This window comes from Phalaenopsis equestris, unplaced genomic scaffold (assembly GCF_001263595.1).
Source record: "Phalaenopsis equestris unplaced genomic scaffold, ASM126359v1 Scaffold000523, whole genome shotgun sequence".
Classification (NCBI taxonomy): Eukaryota; Viridiplantae; Streptophyta; class Magnoliopsida; order Asparagales; family Orchidaceae; genus Phalaenopsis; species Phalaenopsis equestris.
The window spans coordinates 240,955-264,237 of NW_018164963.1; the positions used below are offsets into that span (position 1 = coordinate 240,955).

General features: G+C 33.2%; 1 protein-coding gene across 1 annotated transcript in view; it reads right to left on the reverse strand.

Annotated features, from left to right (window-relative positions):
* Nucleotides 1–13,771: 13,771 nt before the first annotated feature.
* LOC110028757 (agmatine deiminase) overlaps nt 13,772–23,283 on the reverse strand; it is a 24,344-nt gene continuing 14,832 nt past the window's right edge. Inside the window, exons 9-11 of the mRNA XM_020730735.1 lie at nt 21,768–21,926; nt 20,809–20,902; nt 13,772–13,929 (exon numbers count right to left, since the gene is read on the reverse strand). Of these exons, the coding sequence (XP_020586394.1) occupies nt 13,889–13,929; nt 20,809–20,902; nt 21,768–21,926 (294 nt within the window). The 3' untranslated portion in view covers nt 13,772–13,888. The remainder of the gene's footprint in view (nt 13,930–20,808; nt 20,903–21,767; nt 21,927–23,283) is intronic.

Here is a 23,283-nt window from a genome sequence, read left to right on the forward strand (position 1 = left end):
GTGATATGTAATACTTGTCGTGCAGGGTGTATTGTGTGGATGTAGTGTCTGTAATATAAAATGTGATATGGTGATACCTAGATCCATCAACTAAAGATGTGTGGTGTATCTGTATGTGATGTGTAAGATGTACTATGTGATATATATGGAGTGATATCAAATGCATGCATGTATTAGTTAGGGTATGTTGTCTACAGTATAATGTCGTATCTATTCTTTCGTGATTGTAGTATATGTGCAGTGTTTGTAATATCTGTTCTCTTTTATCAGTGTAGTATCTGTGCGGTGTTTGTAGTATCTGTTCTTTTGTGGCTACCGATTTTCAAACTTTTTGAAAAAGGGTTAGAGTTGTCGACGATCTAGGGGTGAAATAGCATCACACTAATTGAATGTTTATTTTATATTTTCAGCTATAAGAAGAGCTGTATAATAGTTCTTTGCATCATTGCCTGTTATCCCTCGTCTCGAAATAATAGGCCACCTCAATATTTCATATGCTTATTCAATAGAGATTTTGAATATCTCATATCAAGAAAATGAGAAGAGTAATTATTCAAGCATTTATATAACATCCACCTCTCACCTTTAAACTCAAATTGTGAAACTGTACATATGATTATTGCATACTCCATTAAATTTTTCAAGTGAAAACAAAGATTATAGCATTTAAAATTAAATCTCAAAGTTAAAAGATAGTTTTCAACATATCCTCAAACAAAGGGCAGCAAAAGGGACAAAATTCAGGTCTCAAATGTATATCTGAAATCATAAAAATGAATTCTAGTAAGTATTTGAACAAGGGAAGCAGCAAGAAGCATCAAAACCGAGTCCCAAGTATATATTTTCGAGCCATAAAAGTAAATTTCAGCAGGCGTTTGAATAAGGGGAAATAAAGGAGACATAAACCGAGCCCCCACATGCATCTCAAGTAATAAAAGCGGTTTACAACATGTATTTAAACAAAGGGAAGCAAAGAGAGCAAAATCCCAGCCTCCATACAGCTACTCAAAGAACCAAAATATTTTTAATATTCATACTCGAATAAAGGGGCAGCAAGAAACAAAACCGAGCCACCAACACTGACTACTCAAAGCATAAAAATGATTTCCATCATGTATTTAAACAAAGAGAAGCAAAGAGATCAAAACCGAGCCCCACATATGCTCTCAAATCATTAAAAATGATTTCCATCATATATTTAAACAAAGAGAAGCAAAGAGAGCAAAACCGAGCCCTACATATGCTCTCAAATCATTAAAAATTATTTCCATCATATATTTAAACAAAGAGAAGCAAAGAGAGCAAAACCGAGCCCCACAAATTCTCCTCAAATCATTAAAATGTTCCCAATGTCGGAGTTCAAATAAAGGGAATTACATGAAATATAATTGAATCTCCTCATGGGAATTAAATCAAGTCTAGAGAATGACCAAAAAGCATAGGCCATTACTAAGCTAAAACCGAGTCTAGCAAATGGACGAATTCTAAGCCATCACCAAGCAAAAACCAAGCCACGAAGGGAGACCAAACCGAGCCATCATGGAACAAACCCGAGCCCAATGCAAGGGGATGAAATTGAGTCATTACTCGAGGTATTAAAGCAGCTGTCCAGAATCAAACAATCTCACTGTATATTCGAATAAGGCAACAAAGAGAGTGAAACTACAACTCCAAATTAATTCTAAAAACCAAAGAAAAGCCTCCAATATATTTATTTGCATAGGGACAACAAGAAAGACAGAAGTCAGCCCCAAAATAATATTCAAAACCGAAAACGAATTTCCAACATGTATATTCACATAGAGGTAGCGAGAAGCATAGAAAACAAGCCCCCCAAACTTATCAAAATTATAAAACATTTCCAACATCTTTATTCGAATAGAGGCACTGAGAAGAACAAAAAGACGAGCCCCAAAATTGATTCTCCATAACCAAAAATATTTCCAATACATGCATTCGAGTAAGGCAGCAAGAAGAGCAAGAATTCAGCTCCAAATAAATTCTCAAGAATCGAATATAGACTTCTATACGTTTTGAATGAGGATAACAAAAGATTAGGGAGAACCAACCCTCAAATTTTGTTTAAAAAAATTAAAAGAACATAATCACTAAACATGTTTGAATTAGAGCAGCATAAGAATAGTAAAAATAACTCTAAACATTTCCATCAAGATAGAAAACTTCTCCAAAGTATATTCGAATGAGACAATAGAAATAATGTAATCGCAACATCGAGCCATCAAAATAGATTTAAAACTTTCATATCTCAAAACTAATAACCTCTAACCTGAATTTCTTGCTAGCTCAAGAAAAGAAAGAGTGGAGAAGAAATTGCAAGTAAGAACGCTTCCAAACAAGAAAATAATTGCAGTACTGCATCTCTTTCAAAACTTCCAAGCAAAAAAAAAAGCACTGTGTTTCTCCAAAGTCTCTGAAAAAAATCGCACCCCATCTTCCCCTCCTATGGGGTATTGATAGGTAGAGATGAGAGGATGGCTCACCGGCGGTGAGCATCGGGACGGTGAGGAGAATAACCCACGAAGAGTAAGTATCCCAATGAAATTCGAAATAGGAAGGTTACCGGACTCGCTTAGGCGGGAAAATCCATTACAACGGGCTACCGACAAAGAGCAAGAATTCAGCTCCAAATAAATTCTCAAGAATCGAATATAGACTTCTATACGTTTTGAATGAGGATAACAAAAGATTAGGGAGAACCAACCCTCAAATTTTGTTTAAAAAAATTAAAAGAACATAATCACTAAACATGTTTGAATTAGAGCAGCATAAGAATAGTAAAAATAACTCTAAACATTTCCATCAAGATAGAAAACTTCTCCAAAGTATATTCGAATGAGACAATAGAAATAATGTAATCGCAACATCGAGCCATCAAAATAGATTTAAAACTTTCATATCTCAAAACTAATAACCTCTAACCTGAATTTCTTGCTAGCTCAAGAAAAGAAAGAGTGGAGAAGAAATTGCAAGTAAGAACGCTTCCAAACAAGAAAATAATTGCAGTACTGCATCTCTTTCAAAACTTCCAAGCAAAAAAAAAAGCACTGTGTTTCTCCAAAGTCTCTGAAAAAAATCGCACCCCATCTTCCCCTCCTATGGGGTATTGATAGGTAGAGATGAGAGGATGGCTCACCGGCGGTGAGCATCGGGACGGTGAGGAGAATAACCCACGAAGAGTAAGTATCCCAATGAAATTCGAAATAGGAAGGTTACCGGACTCGCTTAGGCGGGAAAATCCATTACAACGGGCTACCGACAAGGCTATCAGTGACGAAGGCTCGGAAAGGGAAGGGATGACCGACAAACTGGCAAGGAGACTTCACGGTCCGGCTAGGGGAAAGAACAAAGGCGTGAGGGAGAGTTTAGATTTAGGATAATAAAGAAAACTTTTTTTTTATTTTAGAAGAAGATTTTTTATTATTTGTTTTTTTGAAATAAAATATCAAAATATCAAAGAAATTTGAAAGACGCAATAACGCACTCCGTTTCGTCATCTGGAATCATCCGGATAAATTCATCGTCGAGCTCGTCAAATTAACTTCGATTCGCGCGTGACACAACAAATGAAATTATTTTAACCCAATCAGAGCCGTTTAACGTGTATATTATTGACCAGTTCTCGGGACGGTGAGGAGAATCACCCACGAAGAGTAAGTATTCCAACGAATTTCAAAATAGGAAGGTTACCGGACTGGCTTAGGCGGGAAAATCTATTACAACGGGCTACCGACGAGGCTATCGACGAGACTTTCAGTGACGAAGCCTCGGAAAGGGAAGGGATGACCGACAAACTGGCAAGGAGACTTCACGGTCCGGCTAGGGGAAAGAACAAAGGCGTGAGGGAGAGTTTAGATTTAGGATAATAAAGAAAACTTTTTTTTTATTTTAGAAGAAGATTTTTTATTATTTGTTTTTTTGAAATAAAATATCAAAATATCAAAGAAATTTGAAAGACGCAATAGCGCACTCCGTTTCGTCATCTGGAATCATCCGAATAAATTCATCGTCGATCTCGTCAAATTAACTTCGATTCGCGCATGACACAACAAATGAAATTATTTTAACCCGATCGGAGCCGTTTAACGTGTATATTATTGACCAGTTCTTACATAAGCGACGACCAAAGTCAAACATACCGCTCGTAGTGGTAAGTCAAACATCGCACGCGCCACAATGTCCACTTACGTCTTTCAAATTTCTATAGGAGCTCAATTTGAGCTTCAATATGTCGGCTTTTCGATCGACTCAACCGAATGTTGAAGATCTAAAATCGTCCATATGAAACTACAAAGAGTGAAGAAATAACTTGAATTTCTAAAAGGGGGTGAGTCCCAGTCTAGTCCTCTAAGAGAGTCAAAACAGGGAAATCTTAAGGCTAGATCCTGTATCTAGAAGAGAAGGGAAAAGAAGACCTAAAAAATGAGGTCAACACACACGACGTAAAGTACAGTCATGTCCTACTGATTTTAAATAAAAATTGAAGAAGTAAAGATATGCTATTAAAGGATGATTGGTAATGTTAAAATATTGGAAGCGCATAGTGGTGTAGCTATTATGTATACACACAGATAGAGAAAACTGTAAAAGGAGACTGCCAAAAATGCTGAAGTTGGACAATGTGATGGTCAAAGATAAGAGAATTGGGTCTAGGTCTTTAAACAATGCTCAATAAATCACTTCTAAGCAAGTTTGTGGTCTGTTATCAAGGAATATTATGCAATTAGTGTTATGCAAGGAAAACAATTAAATTGAATGGACAAGGCATTAGGGGACTGATTGATTCCTCGCACATGAACTCAGTTTTTGTTTTCCAAATGAAATGAACTAAAAAGTTCTTTGTTCTCAAGTAAATACAACGACGGTCATCGAGGATGTGACAATGGGTAGGTGGCGAGGGCGGTGGTGGGTGAAGATGACGGGCAAACGAAGGCGATTGATGGGCAAGGGCGGTGGGGACAAGTGTGTCGTGACAGTGAGCAGACGAGCAAGCTTTGAGCGGACAATTCTTTACTAAGAAATTTATTTGAAAATCACCCAAGTTCAACAAATTCAAATACATTGAAATTAAACTAGAGAATATATTCTAAATGCATTATATCTTTACACATTTTTTTCTTCACAAAACACTATGATTTCAGAACTCCTGCAAAAGGAATGCCATGCACTCTTTTTGTTACCAACCAAACATCCCTTTAGTACTAATCAATCACTTTTTTCTATATTTATCTTTTATCTTTAGATACTTAATTGGAAGAAAAAATTATATCCGATGTAAAGATATGGGAGCTTTAGAGAAAAAGAAGTGGAAGAAGCAAAACCAATAAGAAGAGAAGGAAAGAAGAGAGGAAGGAGCCATCTAGAAAAAGGGAAGGTTGGTAGGCCAAGGTGCAATAGGTATCTTGTTTGCTACTTTCAATAACTCTTAGGCACTACTCTCTCTACAACACTTGCATATCACTTAACTTACTCAACCATAGTGACATTTGATTTATTCCCTCCAGAAGGAACAATTTGGCTTGCTTAATATCAAGAGTTAAATAACTACATTAAAGTTTTCCTCACGTCATTGAAGCCATCACTATATTCTAGAGGTTAAAGTTATCATAATAGCTTTAAATATTAGAATAGGAATCCATCCTTCCATCATGACTTTAGAAGAGATATCACACACAATCATCCCCTAGTTCAATATTAGTTTGACAAGAATTAGTCTTTCTAATAGTATTTATCTTGTCTTTTTGGAACATAAAACTCATTGACTATTATGTTTGAAAAGCTAGCTTTTTAAGTAAAATATGATGTCATAGATTTGTTGTTGTTGCTATACATTTTGTTAGTATGGCTCTACAACTTGTTATTATGAATTTGTTTTAAATGATCTAATTTTGTATAGATATAATAACTCTAATCCTTTTGAATTAGTTCCTTTCATGTTTTCTTAATGTCACGGACAAACTTCTCTTGAATCACTTGTGCGATCTAAGCGCTCTTACTAAGCACTAAGTCAGCCTTACTCTTCCAACCGTTGGACTTGGAAATATAAAAACTCTCTAAGAAATGATTAATGAGAGATTATTGAGAGAAATGAATAATTCACTAAGAAATAAGTGATTACACACTTAGTTGCTTGGAAACTTAAGTTGATTACAAATGACGGGGAGAGACCTCTATTTATAGTTCTCCTTCAAGCCTTAAAAATATTCTAGATTACATTAAAATAGATTATGTTCTAGATGGTTCTAACATTGTTATTTACATATACATGATTCTAGAGCTTTTTAGAATATTCTAAAGTTTTTTTGAAGCTTACCTCATTCAATATATTCTGGAATGATGTGAAACCTTCTAGAATTCCTTAGATTATTCTACTTATTTCTTGTTTTTTCTAGAATCTTCTTTACCATGGCTAAAGGGATGTGGCTCACCCTTTCTTGAGATGGTGGTGCGGGACACTCTCCCCAACTTAATCTTGCAATGCCCTCATTGTGCCTCCCTCCTGATATTATTGGATCTTTTCTTTTCCACAATGTGCCTTCATGTTCCCTATCTGGCTTCATTATTAGGTAGTCCTTTCCACTTGAATAAATACTACTCTTCTTTGATGATATTGATCTAATCAGGAAGTTTTTCATTCACTTTCTTATCAAAAGAAGTGATTAATATTGTTGGTGCTTACTTAGGATTTCCTCATGTTGAATCTTCTTTTTTATACTCCACGTCTCTTTTTAATTGTCGCCCACTTCTTCGTCCTTTTTGTCTTAAGCGTTAATATTGTTGGTGCTTACTTAGGATTTCCTCATGATGAATTTTCTTTTTTGTACTCCACGTCTCTTTTTAATTGTCGCCCGCTTCTTCGTCCTTTTTGTCTTAAGCAGTGGTGCTCTGACCAACTTCTTTTGTTTGCTTTTATACTTGGCAAACTTGAAAACCAATGATCTTTTTCCCTCATAGCTGGTTGTAAGTGAGAGGGGTTTTGTGTAGTGAAATTTCATGGCTGGTGGCTTAATCCTTGGCTCCAACCCAATCTTTAAGTTTATCTCCCTTACAGATGGTAGTTCTTTTGGTAACTCTGTAAGTGAGATATTTTAAACCCATTAATTATTGTGTCTACCTCCTTTGACATGTTTTCTCGGGGCTTTAGTTCATCATTTTAGTCATGAAGAACGTCCATGTAGCTTTCCTCCTCTTGTCGGATGTCCTTCCTGAATTCAATTGTTGATAGTATCTTAGCTTCTTGCTTTCTAGTCTTTATTGTCGGTACTAAATAAGCTTGATTGCTTTCCATAATGCACATGCTATTGGTGAAGTGTATTGAGAATGCCTTTACTTGATCCAAGAAGTTTAGCCCTAACAACTTCAAAATCATCCATTGGAATGATAGAGAAGTCCAATGCTCCTGACCAAGTTCCATCATTGGTCTGCACTCCTCTGGCTATTACATGAATTGGTATTGCTGTTGAATTAACTATTTTGATGGAGCTTCCTCCTTTAGTTGATTGTAGTCCTATTATTTGTGCTTCTTCAATGAATATGAAGTTATGAGAAGCATCGTGTCCGCCATGAAATTAACTATTTTGATGGAGCTTCCTCCTTTAGTTGCTTGTAGTCCTATTATTTGTGCTTCTTCAATGAGTATGAAGTTATGAGAAGCATCGTGTCCGCCATGGCTTTAGTAGTTTTCCAACTTATCTTAATCTCCATAAAGAGTAATCCTTTTACTTCGTGTATTGACGAAATTTGCATCACATTCAACAGTTGCATAGACCCCACTTGTGCCACCGTATCACTTCCTCTTGCTTCTTCTCTATGTTTACTTGCTAGTAGAGAGTTCAAGGCTTTCTTTTGATGACAATCTCTTACCCAATGAGGCCCATCACAAAGAAAACAATTGTTATGTGACTTGATTTTATTTTCCTTTTACTTTCCCTTATATTTGCCCTTGGACGAGGATGATTCATAGTTGGTCTCTTTCTTGTGCTGCCCCTTTTCTCTGATCATTGACATATTTACTCTTCTCATCCATTGGCTTTGTAAACTCCTTTGCATAGTCAATCAGGCTCTCATCGATAGTGATGGTAGTGACGAGATCTTGCACTTCATGCCTTCTAAGCTTCGTCTTTGCCTACGGTTGAAGTCCATCCATTAAGTTAAAAAGAGCATCATTGTCTGACATGTCAAGGATTTCTAGGACCAAACTAGCGAGTTCTTTAATGTATTCCTGAATCGATCTTGCTTGTTTGAGCCTTCGTTATCAGGCTCTGACATCATCCTCTGCATTCTCAAGATAAAATTGTCTCTTAAGCACTTTCTTGAACTCATCAAAGGTAGATATGATGCACATACATTTCCCTGTCTCCTCGCCTTCTTCACCATAGCATTGTGGCGTCGGAGAGATAAGAGCTACCAATTGGATCTTTGCGTCTTCATTAGTAATGTCCATGACTTTAAAATATTGCTCAAGTCCCTATAAGGAGTTTTCTACTTCTTTGGCGTTGTGAGCTCCTTCAAAACTCTTAGGTTTGACACTTCGATGCGCTTTGCTTCGAACGAATGATGGTTACTTGATGTCACCAGTGCTCGCTTGCATAACAATATATCTCCATGCATATCTTCTTAGCTGGTACATAGGCTGGTCATCTCTTCTTCATGAGATCGTTGTACATCATAGAGTTCTCTGATTAGGTTTTCCCGCATCTTCGCCAATTGGTCTTTCAAGATTTCTCCAATTGGAGCATCATAACTCCGATCGTGGAATGGATGAAGATGTCCTCCTCCTCAAGACCATCCATCTTTTAGCTTGGATCCTGTATCGTGTAGCCGTGCCTCCATGCCATTCATAGCCTCCTCCCCCACCCGAGCAAGTCACGAATCAAAGCCATATATGAGTTCCTTAGAGATTCCGTGTGGTTTGGATGAAGTAGGATCCCGTTGCTCCGCACGATGTCATCCTTATTGAGTTGACTCCACATTTGTGGCCTCAGACTCCATGTCATGCTGTTTGACTCTATTTGTCATGCCTTTAACCTTGGCTCTTGATACAAACTATCACTGACAAATTTCTCTTAAGTCACCCGTGTGACTTTAACACTCTTCGTAAGTGCTAAGTCAACCTAACCCTTGCAACGCTTGAATTTGGAAATAAAAACTCTCTAAGAAATGAGAGATTTTTGTGAGAAATGAACAATTCACTAAGAAATGAGTGATTACACACTTGGTTTTTTTGGAAACATTGGTTGATTACAAGTGAGGGGGAGGGACATCTATTTGTAGTCCTCATTCAAGTCCTAAAGATTATTCTAAATTACATTAAAATAGGTTATCTTCTTGATGGTTTTACATTATTCTTTACATATACATGATTCTAGAGCTTTCAAGAATATTCTAGAGTTCTCTTGAAGTTTGTCTCATTCAACATATTTATATAATGATTTGAGACATTCTAGAATTCCTTAGATTATTCTTTTTCTTTCTAATTTTTTCTAGAATCTTCTTTTCCATGGCTAAAGGGATGTGGCTCATCCTTTGTTGAGATGGCGGTGCGCGACATTAAAGTCCAATATTTTTTATTTTTAACATTTTGACTATAATATGATTTATCTATTTAATAGGTGCAAATTCTACTCATTGTTGTATATGGGCTAAATTACTTGGTCTATTTTTAATTGTGCTATCTTCAATTATGCCTTTCGTATAGTTATGATCATGTTAGCTATTATTCACTTTTTTATAGTTAAACACTTTTATAGATAGAAATGAATTTTATTAAATGCAATTTTATAAAATTTACATTTTAAGTATTCATAATATTTTTTTGTCATATAAAAATTTTATATTATTTCTCTATTTTAGTGACCTAGCCTTATTGTGGTTGTCCTTACATATATTATTTTTCTTTTGATATAATACATTGAAGTTACTTAAATCTATGTATTTTGGTACCGCTTGTTTTATTACTTATTTTTATTGATAATTATTATCATCTCACTCGATGCCATTGTTTATTTAATGCTAAATCTCTTTTCTACTAGTACTAAGTTTCATATTGTATAGATATATATATATGCTATTCTAATTTTCTACTTATTTTATCACATGCCAATGAAAAAATTGGTATTTATGAAATGCATATACCTAGAACTTCACTTTGAATATCTTCTATGAAAATCTTCACAACTATTACAAGAAGTATGGACTCAATCATGATCCTTGATGTAATGGTATTGTCAATAAAAATTCATTGCGGTCACTCCTCTCCAAATAATAGCTAATGTTACATCATACAAACTCCAAATAACTTTAGCCTACATTTAACACATTTCTTTGTTAAGGTTTCTCAAGTTGCTCGATTCTATATTTTGTCATGATCATAAATATTATACAAGGACCTTTCTTATGCTCCCTATACTTTTTAGTATTTGTTTTTACATAAAAATCCACTTCCTTATTTTCATTGTGTGAAATTAAATTGATATAATTTCCTGAAGCTTATATTCCAAAAAGCTCTTGTATAATTTCATTGTGTTTATTTTGAAATAATATTGAGAAGGTATTCGATTTTTTTATTTTGACATCCTCATACTTTTCAAAATTTCATTAAAATAATTTGTTAACCAACCAACTACAGTATCCCTCAACTTTGCAAATTTTAATAGATATTTTTTGTGGCGAAAGTTTCAACTTCTTGCATCTTTTTTAGAGTCATCTTCACCTCACTTTATCTCGAATAAATATATTAAAATATGTATCATTATTTTTTTCATTATAACATCTAGTAATTTATTTAAAATCCTTATATTGAATATGTATCATTATTTTTTTCATTATAACATCTAGAGTAATTTATTTAAAATCCTTATATTGTAAATTATCAGAGTGGCGATTTCAACTTTGATCAAAGTCTCTGGATCTTTTACCTTAGATATTTTGTTTATTGTCATTTCCCTATTTCCAAGCCTTTTAGATTTATCATGATCACTATAAATCTCAGTAATTTTTTTTTCACTATTTAAAATATATTTTTTTTCTTGATATCTTTTAACTCTCATTCCCCCCAGGTTTTCTTGCTTATGTATGATTTATTTTTAGATTCTTTTAGAACCTTTACAAAATTTTTTTAATGGAATTAACCATCTTAGCCTATATTAGGTCTGCCTCTATTGTCCATTTAGAAATTATTTTTCATAGCAACTAATTTTGAAAGATTAGTAACTTCTTATCTTCAGATTTTCTTATTTTATTATGGAACAATTCTTCCTTATGATTGTCTTTTTCTACTTTTAATGCAACACACAACTATAAAAATATATATATATATATATATATTTATACTCTCCTTGAATCAACAGGCTGGGCAATGTGCTCTCAAAATAGTGAAGATAACAAAAGTGCTAATCAAGCTCTAATTACAGTGTCAAAGGCTGGAAATCCAGGGAGTTTGGTTATTAAAGTACTTAATTGTCATAAATGTGTCAGCATGACTCTCGGGAAATCTTAATGATATAAAAAATAAAAAATGGTCAACGATGGCCCACCAAAAAGGAGATCAAGAACCACATTAGCATAAGACCAATGGGTTTAGTTAACCAACTAAAACTCCTTTGGAGAAAGACTCGGAGATGACCGAACAAATGCCACCAAAGTCAAAGAACAAGACTCACCTAACCAAGGGGATGAATCAATTCAACTCTCGTCCAAATATTTCTAGTTGTCGAACACAGGTTTCTAAGACTCTTCAGAAGGCCTAAGGTTCTCATCAGCAAATATCTTTCAAACCCTCAAAATGGATTTGTTTGCCAACACAATAGACTATCTATCAGATTACAGTGATTCATTATTTATCTCATTAGTTTCTTCCAAGCAGCACGAGCTTCTAATTCAGGAGTCAACAATCAGCAGTCAATCGGTTGACTGAAGCTGATCGAGCGAAGTTCAAATGATTGAATGACCACCAGAGCTGACTGACAGCCCCAACTTAACAAAGTTGATCGAACGGGCCTTAGCGACCCGAGGATTACTGATATCAACCAGCTGAGTGATAGGGTAGCCAAGTCATAGCCTCGCTTTTTTTTTATACCTAAAATGTCTTTTAATGATCCCATAAAAGCATGGGTAATATGTAATTTCATTTTATACCTCCTTTGTCTATTAATATAAGGGTCATTTTTACAGTAGAGGGTTAATTAGTCATTATTTAATGTGTCGGCTCTTAATTGTGCACACACACACACACTCTCTCTCTCTCTCTCCGTCAATTTTCTTCACTTTCTTTCTCTCATTTTACCTTATATTCCTTACGTGTGATTCATACTACAGATATAAATTCAACACCAAGTAAAGCATGAATAACTAGGCTAAAAGCATGAATACGGGCAAAAAAAGAGATAAAAAAAGAATTATTATAATGCTAAAAGAGTTCCAAATAATATACAAAATGATAAGATGCTCAATATATAACATTAGTTTATAAAAACTAAATAAATGATCTACATGTCTAGAAGTATAAATTTACACTCACACACATGCATGTCATGTTTATGTTCCATAAATAACTATTTATCCATAAGTTAATCTATTTTTTTTAGATACATATATACATTTATAGTTGATTTGCATAATTTTCAAATAGATCTAATAGTTTTTTTTTTTTTTAATTGTATTCTACGGGCATGGCGACCTAGTTAGCCAACATTCAAAGCATCACACATCATCATAAAAATTATTAAGTAGTAAAATATTATAAAAAATTCATAGTGGCTTGATACTATCTACATTTTATTATACTAAATACGTACATTCCACACACACGAATAATTAACTACACGACCATTGTTATTTATATATCAAGCATATATTTGAAAAAGAACATACATTACGTGTACATATGTACTAAATAGTGCAACTATAACATCAACATAATATATGAGAATAACTACGACTACAAAATAAGACTGAGCCAAGCATTACATTCCTCGATCTAACCATAACAAGTAAAACATAATAAGGGGTATGCCCCTAATAACAAAATGCGCATTCATCATTTACTCGCTAAAGAGCATTATACTAACAACATATTAATCATTACACACATTTTCTTGCCTTAACGTATGGCGCTCCACAAATCCTATATATAAGAGATTAATCTAAATATATCACACACTTAAGACATTATATATCAAATTATAAGTCATCACAAAGACCAATTTAATAAGATTTTGAAATTAATGTTTCATATGATTATATCTAATTCATGCTTTAATAACTGTTCTTAAAAGATCTTGAATTATTTAATGATTTAATGAAATATGTAGCAAGTTTCATAAGATTTGATTATTACAAAATCTATTAAAATATTTAAAGAGGACATACACATTATCCGAGCAAATAGAAGCCTTCTCTTATGCTATAAAAATAAATTTCTCTAACACAAACTATCATTAATCATGAACTGTAAAATTGATTTAGATATATATGTGGAGTTCCCAAAATCTCTTGATTTGATCGAAATTTGACTAGATTTTGTTGGTCAACTCAACATTCATTTCAAACTTTCAACTAATACATTATTTAACTAAAGTTCTAAATTAATGGAAAGCAAATTGCTGCCAACGCAAGGCTCTAACGTATTATACCAATTCTTGCTAAAATATGGAGTGCTTTGTGGAGGCGTAGGCATAGATGATAGCAGACTTGTTGGAGGTATGTGAGAGGTGCAGTACAGTTGGGTAGGTCAGTTAGGTGGCTGAGGTTGACTAATCTCTCTCTTGTATTTATAGTGTACATATAAGCCTGCTGGTCCCGACTCTGATCCATAGTGTTACTATAGTGCTACTGGCCTTGTTTTCCATTGATGATAATTGCTGCCATTAGCTTATACGGTATCACCGATCGTCAGAATTGTACAATAATGAACTGCAATGAGTGAGCAAGCGAGTTATCTATGTGATGAAGATATATATATATATATATATATATATAATAACTATTAGCGTTCCATGTTTTGTTTGAAAAACTTGGACATGGAAATTATAATTTAGGGAAATTTACATGCATACCATACAATTCTTATGTATTTGTCATATTCAATATTTGCCTTATTAACATGTTGATGCCATAAAGTTGTGATGTTTTTAATATGGTGTTAAAAGATTTTTGAGTGTTTATATATGAATATGAAAGTTTAGGCGTTAGATATGTAAATATATAAGAATTGTGTGGTATTTATGTAAATGCCCCTAAAATTTATTTGTATTTTGATTTGGAGAAACCAGGCAAAAAATTACCCGCGCTGCTGCTATACATGAATCACAGCCCATGTTTTGGCTAGCTACTTGCTAAATTTTTTTTTTTTTCAAGTTTTTTTTTTTTTTACCCAAAGTGGGGGTCTTCCCCAAGGAATTTTATTGCCACAAGAAAAAAATACAAAGAAAGAGGGATAAGGAACCCCAACTATATATATATAATACAATTCACACCACAAAAAACAATCAAGATAGATCCCTATTGGCTAAAGCCAACAAAACGTCAGGAAAATTAAAGAAAACAGAAGCTTTAGAAAGATTATAACCAGTCTTCACAGGCCAATGAGCCACTGAATTACCATCTTTACGAACATGTGTCCAAAGAACATTCAAATTTTCAGTTAAGGCTTTAATTCACTTCATATGCAACAAAATATTCCAATGCACATCTCTATTCCAACTGCAACACTCCCAAAGGATCAGAGAATCCATTTCCATAATAATATTATAAATTCTTAATTTTTTTGCAACCATTAAGCCAAAAACCACAGCATTAGCTTTTGCCGTAAGTGCAGAAATAGGGATTGTTAAAGCATAAAATCAACAAATTAAGGAACTATTAAAATCTCTACAAACTACTCTCATACTCGCAGCATCCAACTTCTAACAGCCATCAGTGTTAATTTTAAAATAAGGAACCAAAGGTTTACACCAAGTAATCTTAACAGAAATCCTAACAGTCCTATTAAGCAAAACCAACTCCTTATAATTTTCCTTCAGCAAAGTCCAACCTCTATCTTTAAACTGTAAGGAAGTTTGACTCTTGCACAAATAACATAAAATGATACTCATAGTATGCTGAACATCAAGAATCTTATCATTAAACAAAGCATTATTTCTAGTAAGCCAAACAAACTACATAACAACACAAGGAATAGTGCTATAAAAATCTTTGCCCAATTACTTCCATCGCTGAAACAAATCAGTAAAAGAAGAGAAGGTGTGATCCATATCAACATTAATCAGCTGTTTAGTCATAATATCCCATATATTAGTAATGAAACGACAATCTCCAAAAAGATGAGTAATGGATTCCTCTTTATCTTTATAAAGAACACAACGTGATGACATTCTTAATCCTTTCATTTTAAGAATGTCATCAGAAGGAATCAAATTATGCAAAACCCTCAATATAAAGAAAGACATGGATGGTTTTAATCACCGATTTCAAATCCATTTCAACTGTAAGCCATGAGAAACCGAGATAGACTGAGCAAAGCACTTCGATATAGAATATTCCCCTCTTTTTTTAATAATCAAAGTATCCTTCTTATATCTAGTTATAGGTATCGAATCAATGAATTTAGCATCTTGTAAATTAACATTACTCAAAAGTTTCTCCATCATCCAGCTTTCCCTGCACCAGAATTGATTTACATTAATATGTATATCATAAGGTCCTCCATAATGATCAACCAGAGCCCCTTGCCCCAACCAGTTATCAAACCAAAATGAGCACCATCCATCACCCAAATCCCAACAAAAGAAAGTTTCCGTGAGCTTAGTATTTCTGTCCAGATGAATGAATCTCTTTTTAAGGAAGAGATGGATAAATGATGTTTTTCCCCACAATACTTAGCCTTCATTAAAAAAAGCCAATAAGGAATTGTTCAATCTAAACCGATATCATAACCTCATTTAGTTGATTTTAACAGAGTCCTGAATACTTTTAAAACCCAGACCACTCATATCAAACGGCTTACACAAATAGCTTACATAACTTCTGCCAACTCCTCCAATGAATATTCACTCCTCCAATGAATATTCTTCTTTCCCAAACCATCCCAAAGGAATTTATTAAACAACGCTTCAAGCTTCTTAATAATCCCCTTAGAAATATTCATAACCTGTAAATAATAAAGAGGCAAGGAGCAAAAAATACTTTTAAGAATAGTAATTCTACCTCCATACGAGAGAAATTTATTCTCCCAAGAAGATAGTCTCTGTTTAATTTTAGTCTCTATTTAATTTTATCTACCATATGCAGACAAGAAGCAAATCTTCTGTAACATTTATTCAGTTTGAAACCCAAATAAGGTATATGAAGTGTGGCTTTTTTACAATCTGCAACATTAGAAATCCAGTTCTTAGTGTTAGAAGAAACCCTTTTAGAACAATAATAATAGCATTTAGAAGTATTGAAATTAAGCCCAGAAACATCCTGGAAATGTTGAAGAATCCCCCAAACTCGTTTGATAGAACATTTGTGAGCATTAGTAAAAATAATAAGATCATCAGCAAAGCAAAGATGAGATATTCTAATTTTTTCCTTTGTGAATATAGTTTAAAGTAGGGTAAGTGGCATAACCATGATTAACGCATTTGGATATATAATCAAAAACTATAATAAACAAATAAGGAGAAAGCAGATCTCCTTGTTGATTCCTTTGGTAACTTTAAAGAAACCATACTTTTGACAATTAATAAAAATATAATAGTAATTATTATTTAAAATTCTATGAATAAGGTAGCAGAAATGCTGAGGAAAACCAATAGCTTTCAAAACATCCAAAATAAACTCTCCACGAATGGTATCAAAGGCTTTTTAAATTTCAAGCTTGAAAATCACATTGTCATCTCTATTCTTCAAATCAAAATCCATAAGAAGTTCCTAAATAGTCAATGCATTATCACAAATATTCCTCCCTTTGACGAAAGCAGATTGATTATTGGAAATGATATTATGAAGGAAAAGATGAAGTCTGTTAACAATAATTTTAGAAATTATCTTTGACACTACAGTATTAATACTGATAGGTCTAAATTTATCCCAAGATGAAGCAACATTATCTTGGGGAATAAGAACAATATTAGAAGACTTAAAATATTGAGGTAAATCCACCCCACAAAAAAAATCCTGAATTGTATTAACCAATTCAAGATGAATAATCTCCCAGTTTTTCTCATAGAATTCAACAGTGAAACCTTAAGGACCTGCAGCCTTCCTATCCTCCAAAGACTCCACAATATTCCTAATTTCCAGGGTGCTGGGAATACAAGTAAGACTCTGCCCGAATCATCCAACAAAGGACTATATAAGGCATAATTAATAGCTTGTAAAGGACCTCCATCAGAAGAAAAGATATTAGAAAAATAAGTAATACCATCCTTGGAAATATCCTCCTATTTAGTTAAGATAATACCATTACCGCAATTAATCATACTAATATTATTGTGACGTCTCCTATTCTTAATACAAGCATGAAAGTAAGCAGAATTTCTATCCCTTTCCAAGAATTGAATCTTGTTGGCTTTCTGAGCTAAGAAACATTCCTCCTTCAAAATAGCATTATTCAACTCCTGTTGACCTTGAAAAAGGACTTCCCAATCAATCATTTGATTGGTTAAATCCAATTCCAAAGCCTTAACATTGTCTTCCATATTTTCAATAGCAAGATGAATATTTCCAAAAACCTCCCAGTTCCATTTTCTAAGCCTTTTTGGTAAATGCTTTTGCAAATTCACAGCTTATACCCGTAAGTACCAACAACAGAGGTCTTCCAACAATCTTTAAGAAAATCAGAAAAGTTGCTATGAAGCATCCACATGTTATAAAAACGAAACTGATAAGAAATCTTATAGTTAGCATTCTTAGTCTTCAGAATGATAGGAGCATGATCAGAGGCAACAATAGCTAAATGAGTAACCTCATAGCAGACGACCTTGCTAGCCCATACAACATTAGCAAGGAATCTATCAAAGACGTTCAAAAGTATTTCCACGGTGCCAAGTATAAGGAATACCCTTGAATCCCAAATCAAACAAACCAACATCAATAATAGCATTATTAAAAAAGGATATAATATTAAGATTAGGCGCAATTCCTCTTTTTTTCTCTTGAATAGAAGAAATCAGATTGAAGTCCCCTCCCAAAAGCCAATGTTCAGAATTAGAATTGATATCAAATAAGATTTTCCATAATTCTAAATGAGACTGTTTAGAACAACCCGCATATATAATAAAAAATAGAAAAGAATCATTATCCCGATGAATACAGATATGTAATAATTGGTCATGATTGATAAGAATATCAATCTTTATGAAATCCTTCCAAAAAAAATCTTATTGCTCGTATTGGCATAAGCAAAAAAAAACCAAACCGTCTCATGAATTTTTCATTATTCTTGACTGCAAGGTTTCAGAATGCCAAATAAATGAAGCTTATAAATACGTATCAATCTCTTTAACCTATAAGAGGCACTGGATTTAGCAATGCCTCTGATATTCCAAATTAGAGTATTAACCATCATCATAATTGGATTTTCCTCTAGTGCATCTAGATGAAGAATAAGTGCCCTCTTTATATTTACCAGATTTCAAGAAATTAAGAGCTTCTTGATTAATAAAACCAAGTTCTCTTACTCCCTTTAATTTCCTTTTCCTTGACGATCTTTGAATTAACCAATCTTCTTCCAATTCCTTCCTCGTTAAGACTAAAGGTTCTTGGTCACAGCTTATGGAATTGGACACAAGATTCAAATCGTTATTAGTAAAAAGATCACGAATCAAAGGATTAGAAGGATTTACCTCTAGATTAAGCCCATTAATCAAGTCCGGCTCATTTAGATCAAGTTCTTTCTGGGATATATGAATAATAATATGTAATTTATCAGCCTTTTCTTCACCATGAAGAATATCTTCCTCTCTCCCAAAATTTAGCACAACATTTACATTGTCACCATTATTAGCTTGATCTTCCTCAAGAACTTCTTTATGCTTATGTATATCCTTTATTTCAGGCCTCCTCTCAAAGTTTTTCTCTATATTTCTATTACCTCTAAAACTGACTTGAGCTTCCTTGAGAACTTCTTTATGCTTCTTGTTTATATAAGCTCTATAAGTAGCAGGTTTTAAATCAGGATGCGCAATATAACATGATGATATCATGTGACCAAACATTTTACATTTAGAGCAATAAGGAGGAACAAATTCCAATTATGCAGATCGCTAATATCCCGTGTTTTCATCGCCAATCCAGATAGAGTTCGGAAATGGAGCTGTAACATCTCTTTCTACCAAAATTCTTGTCATAGAAGGACACGTGCAATGTATAGTCGCACTATCCATCTTCAAAGGATGACAAAAAATTGAGCCGATCGAAAATAAGACTTGCGGATGAAACAAGTGAAGCTTGAGACCTGAAAACCTAATCCATATAGGAATAATAGGAGATTCCTCAGATGGATTTAAATTAGTAGTCCATTTGAATATCTTCATATAGCATCTGTCAATAATAAAATTTTTTCTGGCAAATAAGGAAGTGTAATCAACTTCTTCTTGTAACTTGATCATCATATTGCATCCTTTAATTAATCCCAAGCTCCATTTACCTCTCAAATTTAGGTTAGAAAATAAATTATGAATAATATCAACCTTCGGATGAGCCATAACAAACTTACCAATTAGGGTAAACTTCCATGGCTCCATAAGAAGATTAGTTTCCTTTGAATGAAAAACAATAGCAGACCTATCATTTTTCCTTGAGGCTTTCTTGAAAAGCTCATCGGGATCACCTTCTTCCAGCCTATGCTTAAAGGAAATTGGAAAGAGTATATCAGATAAATCCGAGATATTACCATAAACCGCATCCCTGTAAGATGGTGCATTCCCTCTATTTGTGGTAGCTATCAACGAAATCGGAATGAGAAAATCCGAAACCTAATCATCGACTCTAAGGAGCAGGTCAACAGTTAAAAGAGAACATTTTACACTGATGTAAGCTCAAATCTCAATTTTTAAATACATTTAAAATAAATTAGAAAATTGAATTTTAAATATAGTATAATGTTATACTATATTATTTACGATTCTAGTTTTCCAAAAGTGGTTATCGGTGCTCTAATCAAACAATGGCAATTAGTTGAAAATGAAATGAACTCTCAATCCTCCAACTATTGCTAACTTATAGTCCATGAAGTTGGTGTTTTATAAAAAAGGATCCATATTTTCTTCTACGATTGATTACTAGAAGCAGATCGAGCACATCAAAACTGATGCATTTGTTGATTGATAAAAGGAATATATTAAAAAAAATTAAAAGATTCAACCAATGTTAGAGAAGAATATATCAAAACACCTAATTTGTTTTTAAAATTATTTGATTCTTGCCATAACACCCAATTTGTTTTGTCAATTTTTTTTTAGAAAAAGTTGATTTATTTTTACAAACTAAAAAAAATATAAAGTATAAAAATCTACCAAACAAAAAACTTTTTTTTAAAAAAATTAAAAATAATAATAAAATTAATACCCAAGAAGCCATTAAACTAATAAACTGATTAAATATTAATGAAAACATTTAACAGATTACAGATTCAGAAGCAGTCCATTTTCATCCAGAATTTCTACTGTTCTAGTTATATTGCTGCTTTGTTCATTTCAATCTAAAAATACATGAGTAATTATACATGAAACATCCCAGAGCAAGAACTAGACAGAAGAGAATGAGCCAAAAGATTATTCAGAATAAGTTGCACGACATCCTACTTACTGTTCCTTTGTGGAATTGCTGGCTGTTGTTGAGTGATACAATGTATGTTCCCTCCCCCAAGACAGATCTCCCTTGCACCTTGGATCATTACTACCTGGTAACAACATTCACAGGACTCAACTTCACTCCAAAACAACACTAGTGATTAAACTAAACAAAAAAAAAAGGATAAATTAATCCCAAATATGTTTAAAAAAACCAAAAAAATAAAAGTGATCCCAAATAAATCCTAAGCCTTTTGTATTTGATTTTAAATCCCTTTTTTGGCCATGAAACCTTTTGTAGAATAAAAACAATGAAAATTTCATGTACCATCTTGTTTTGCAGAAATTCGAAGACTTGTCTTTATCACAATTCCCACCACCACAATTACATTATCTCAACTATTCGAAGGTTTTAGCTTTTTATAAATCCTCATTTGTTATTCATTCCAGTATATAATGTTGCATTGATCCTAGATTAGTTTTTGCAAATCTTGCCACACCTCTTTACCTTGGATTTAGCCATATGTTCTTTCTAATCCTTTTGATTACTTTGCGTAAAATGCCTAAATAACCCCTTGATTATTTACATGGGGTTGGATCATTTTAGTCCCAGACTCTATAAAAGTGCCAAATTAGTCCCTAGACTATTTTAATGGGGCCAAGAATGGTCAACACTATTAAATGAGTATGTGTAAATTGACACTTTAATAGTCTTATGGCTAAATGACCCCTTGCAAAGAGCCAAGAGACTATTTTGACACTTTTCTCTAATAACTTCTTTTTATCACCCAACACCCAAATTTATATAATAAATAGCCCATGTGATTACAATTTAATAAAGTTTATTTTAAAAAACAACATCTAAAATTTAATTGGGCTTAAATTTGGCATCCACAAAACAATCACCGCAGGCAAAAAGAGATAGGAAGAAGTTAAAAAAAAAAATGCAATGAAAAAATGTTAGTGTCGGCGCACCTTATGATCTGGAAATGCTGATGAAAGCACATGAAAAGCTTCTTTATCCCACTTCTCATCATCAAATGCTGGCGCAATTATTCCTCCATTTGCAATGTAGAAGTTGATATAAGAAGCAGCGAGCCTTGTTCCTGCTAGTCTTGGCTTGGCGTTTTCCTCCTGCAAAAATCGAGGAAATAAATTAAGCATACTCTCTCTCTCTCTCTCTCTCTCTCTGTGTATATATATATATATATACATATATGCGTGGGTGTAGGTAATTTTCAATTGATGGATGGACAATAGAGACAATTATAAACAAGACACTAGGGTGAGAAAGGAGAGGAGCAATCAAACGCGAAGATTTGGGTTAAGCACATGAGAGACAATGACCCGAGCATGAGCAAGAGATGTTGCATGCAAGGGCAATCGAGAGAGTGCAGTGATTTGAATTGGAAGGAAGATCTGGGGCTCCTTTCCTCATCATCCATGTAATCAAGGTAGACCCTGCCCAAGGTTTTTGGTTTGTACAATTTTGTATGTGATATTAATTAACGATGATGTTGATGATCTAAAATACATAAAAAGTAAGCAAAAATATGATTTGATGTTAAGTTCAATAAGCAAAAATTAGTTGAAGCCTGTTAGCATCTTGACTTACATAAACAAAATAAACAATCTTTATGTTTTGCTCCTTTTCTCATAATAGTTGTAATTGCTCTCCACAAAATAAAAAGAAAATATTCTTCAAGAAAATATATAAAAGAAAATTTAATCCTAATATAAGAATTTATAGGAAAAAAAAATAAGAAATAAAAGGAACAACAATAATTCAAATACTAACAAAATTAGAATTAACAAATGTTTGAGTTGTAAATAGGCAGGACATTATGCAAATACATATCCCCAAAAGAATAAAATAAGTCATGTAAAATCTGTAACAATTATAAATGAAAATGAGTTAGAGCCAATTTTCAATTTTTCTGACATAGATAGCGAAGAAGATCTTTATGAACTATCAAATACTGAAGAAAACTTAATAAATATAAGCTATTTTGATAATGAAATAGAAAAATATCTATATTTTTATTAATAGAGAAAAAAACATTAAATCATATATAATTAATGACAATTCTATTGAATATGAAAGACATTACATTATCCGAAGAAGCTTACAATAAGATACGAAAACGAAAATTATCTTTAGGAACTAAAGACTGTTTTGATATGCCTATTTTCCTTTGGAAAAGAAGTATACATTATAGTAATTGTCATGGAGAACATCCCATTGATATACTAAATGCTGAAGGAAGTACACAAATAGCTCTATATAATCAACAAAAAAAGCGATAGGATTTAGAAAAGATTAAGAACCCTGAAAAATATAAACATATACTTTTTGAAGGAATTCAAATTTTAATTAAAACATACTTTTATGTGATAGAAAAGTACCGCTTAAACTGAAAGGAAAATTTTATAAGACAGTGGTGAGATCTGTAATGCCCTATGACATTGAATGTTGGCCTTTAAAAGAGAA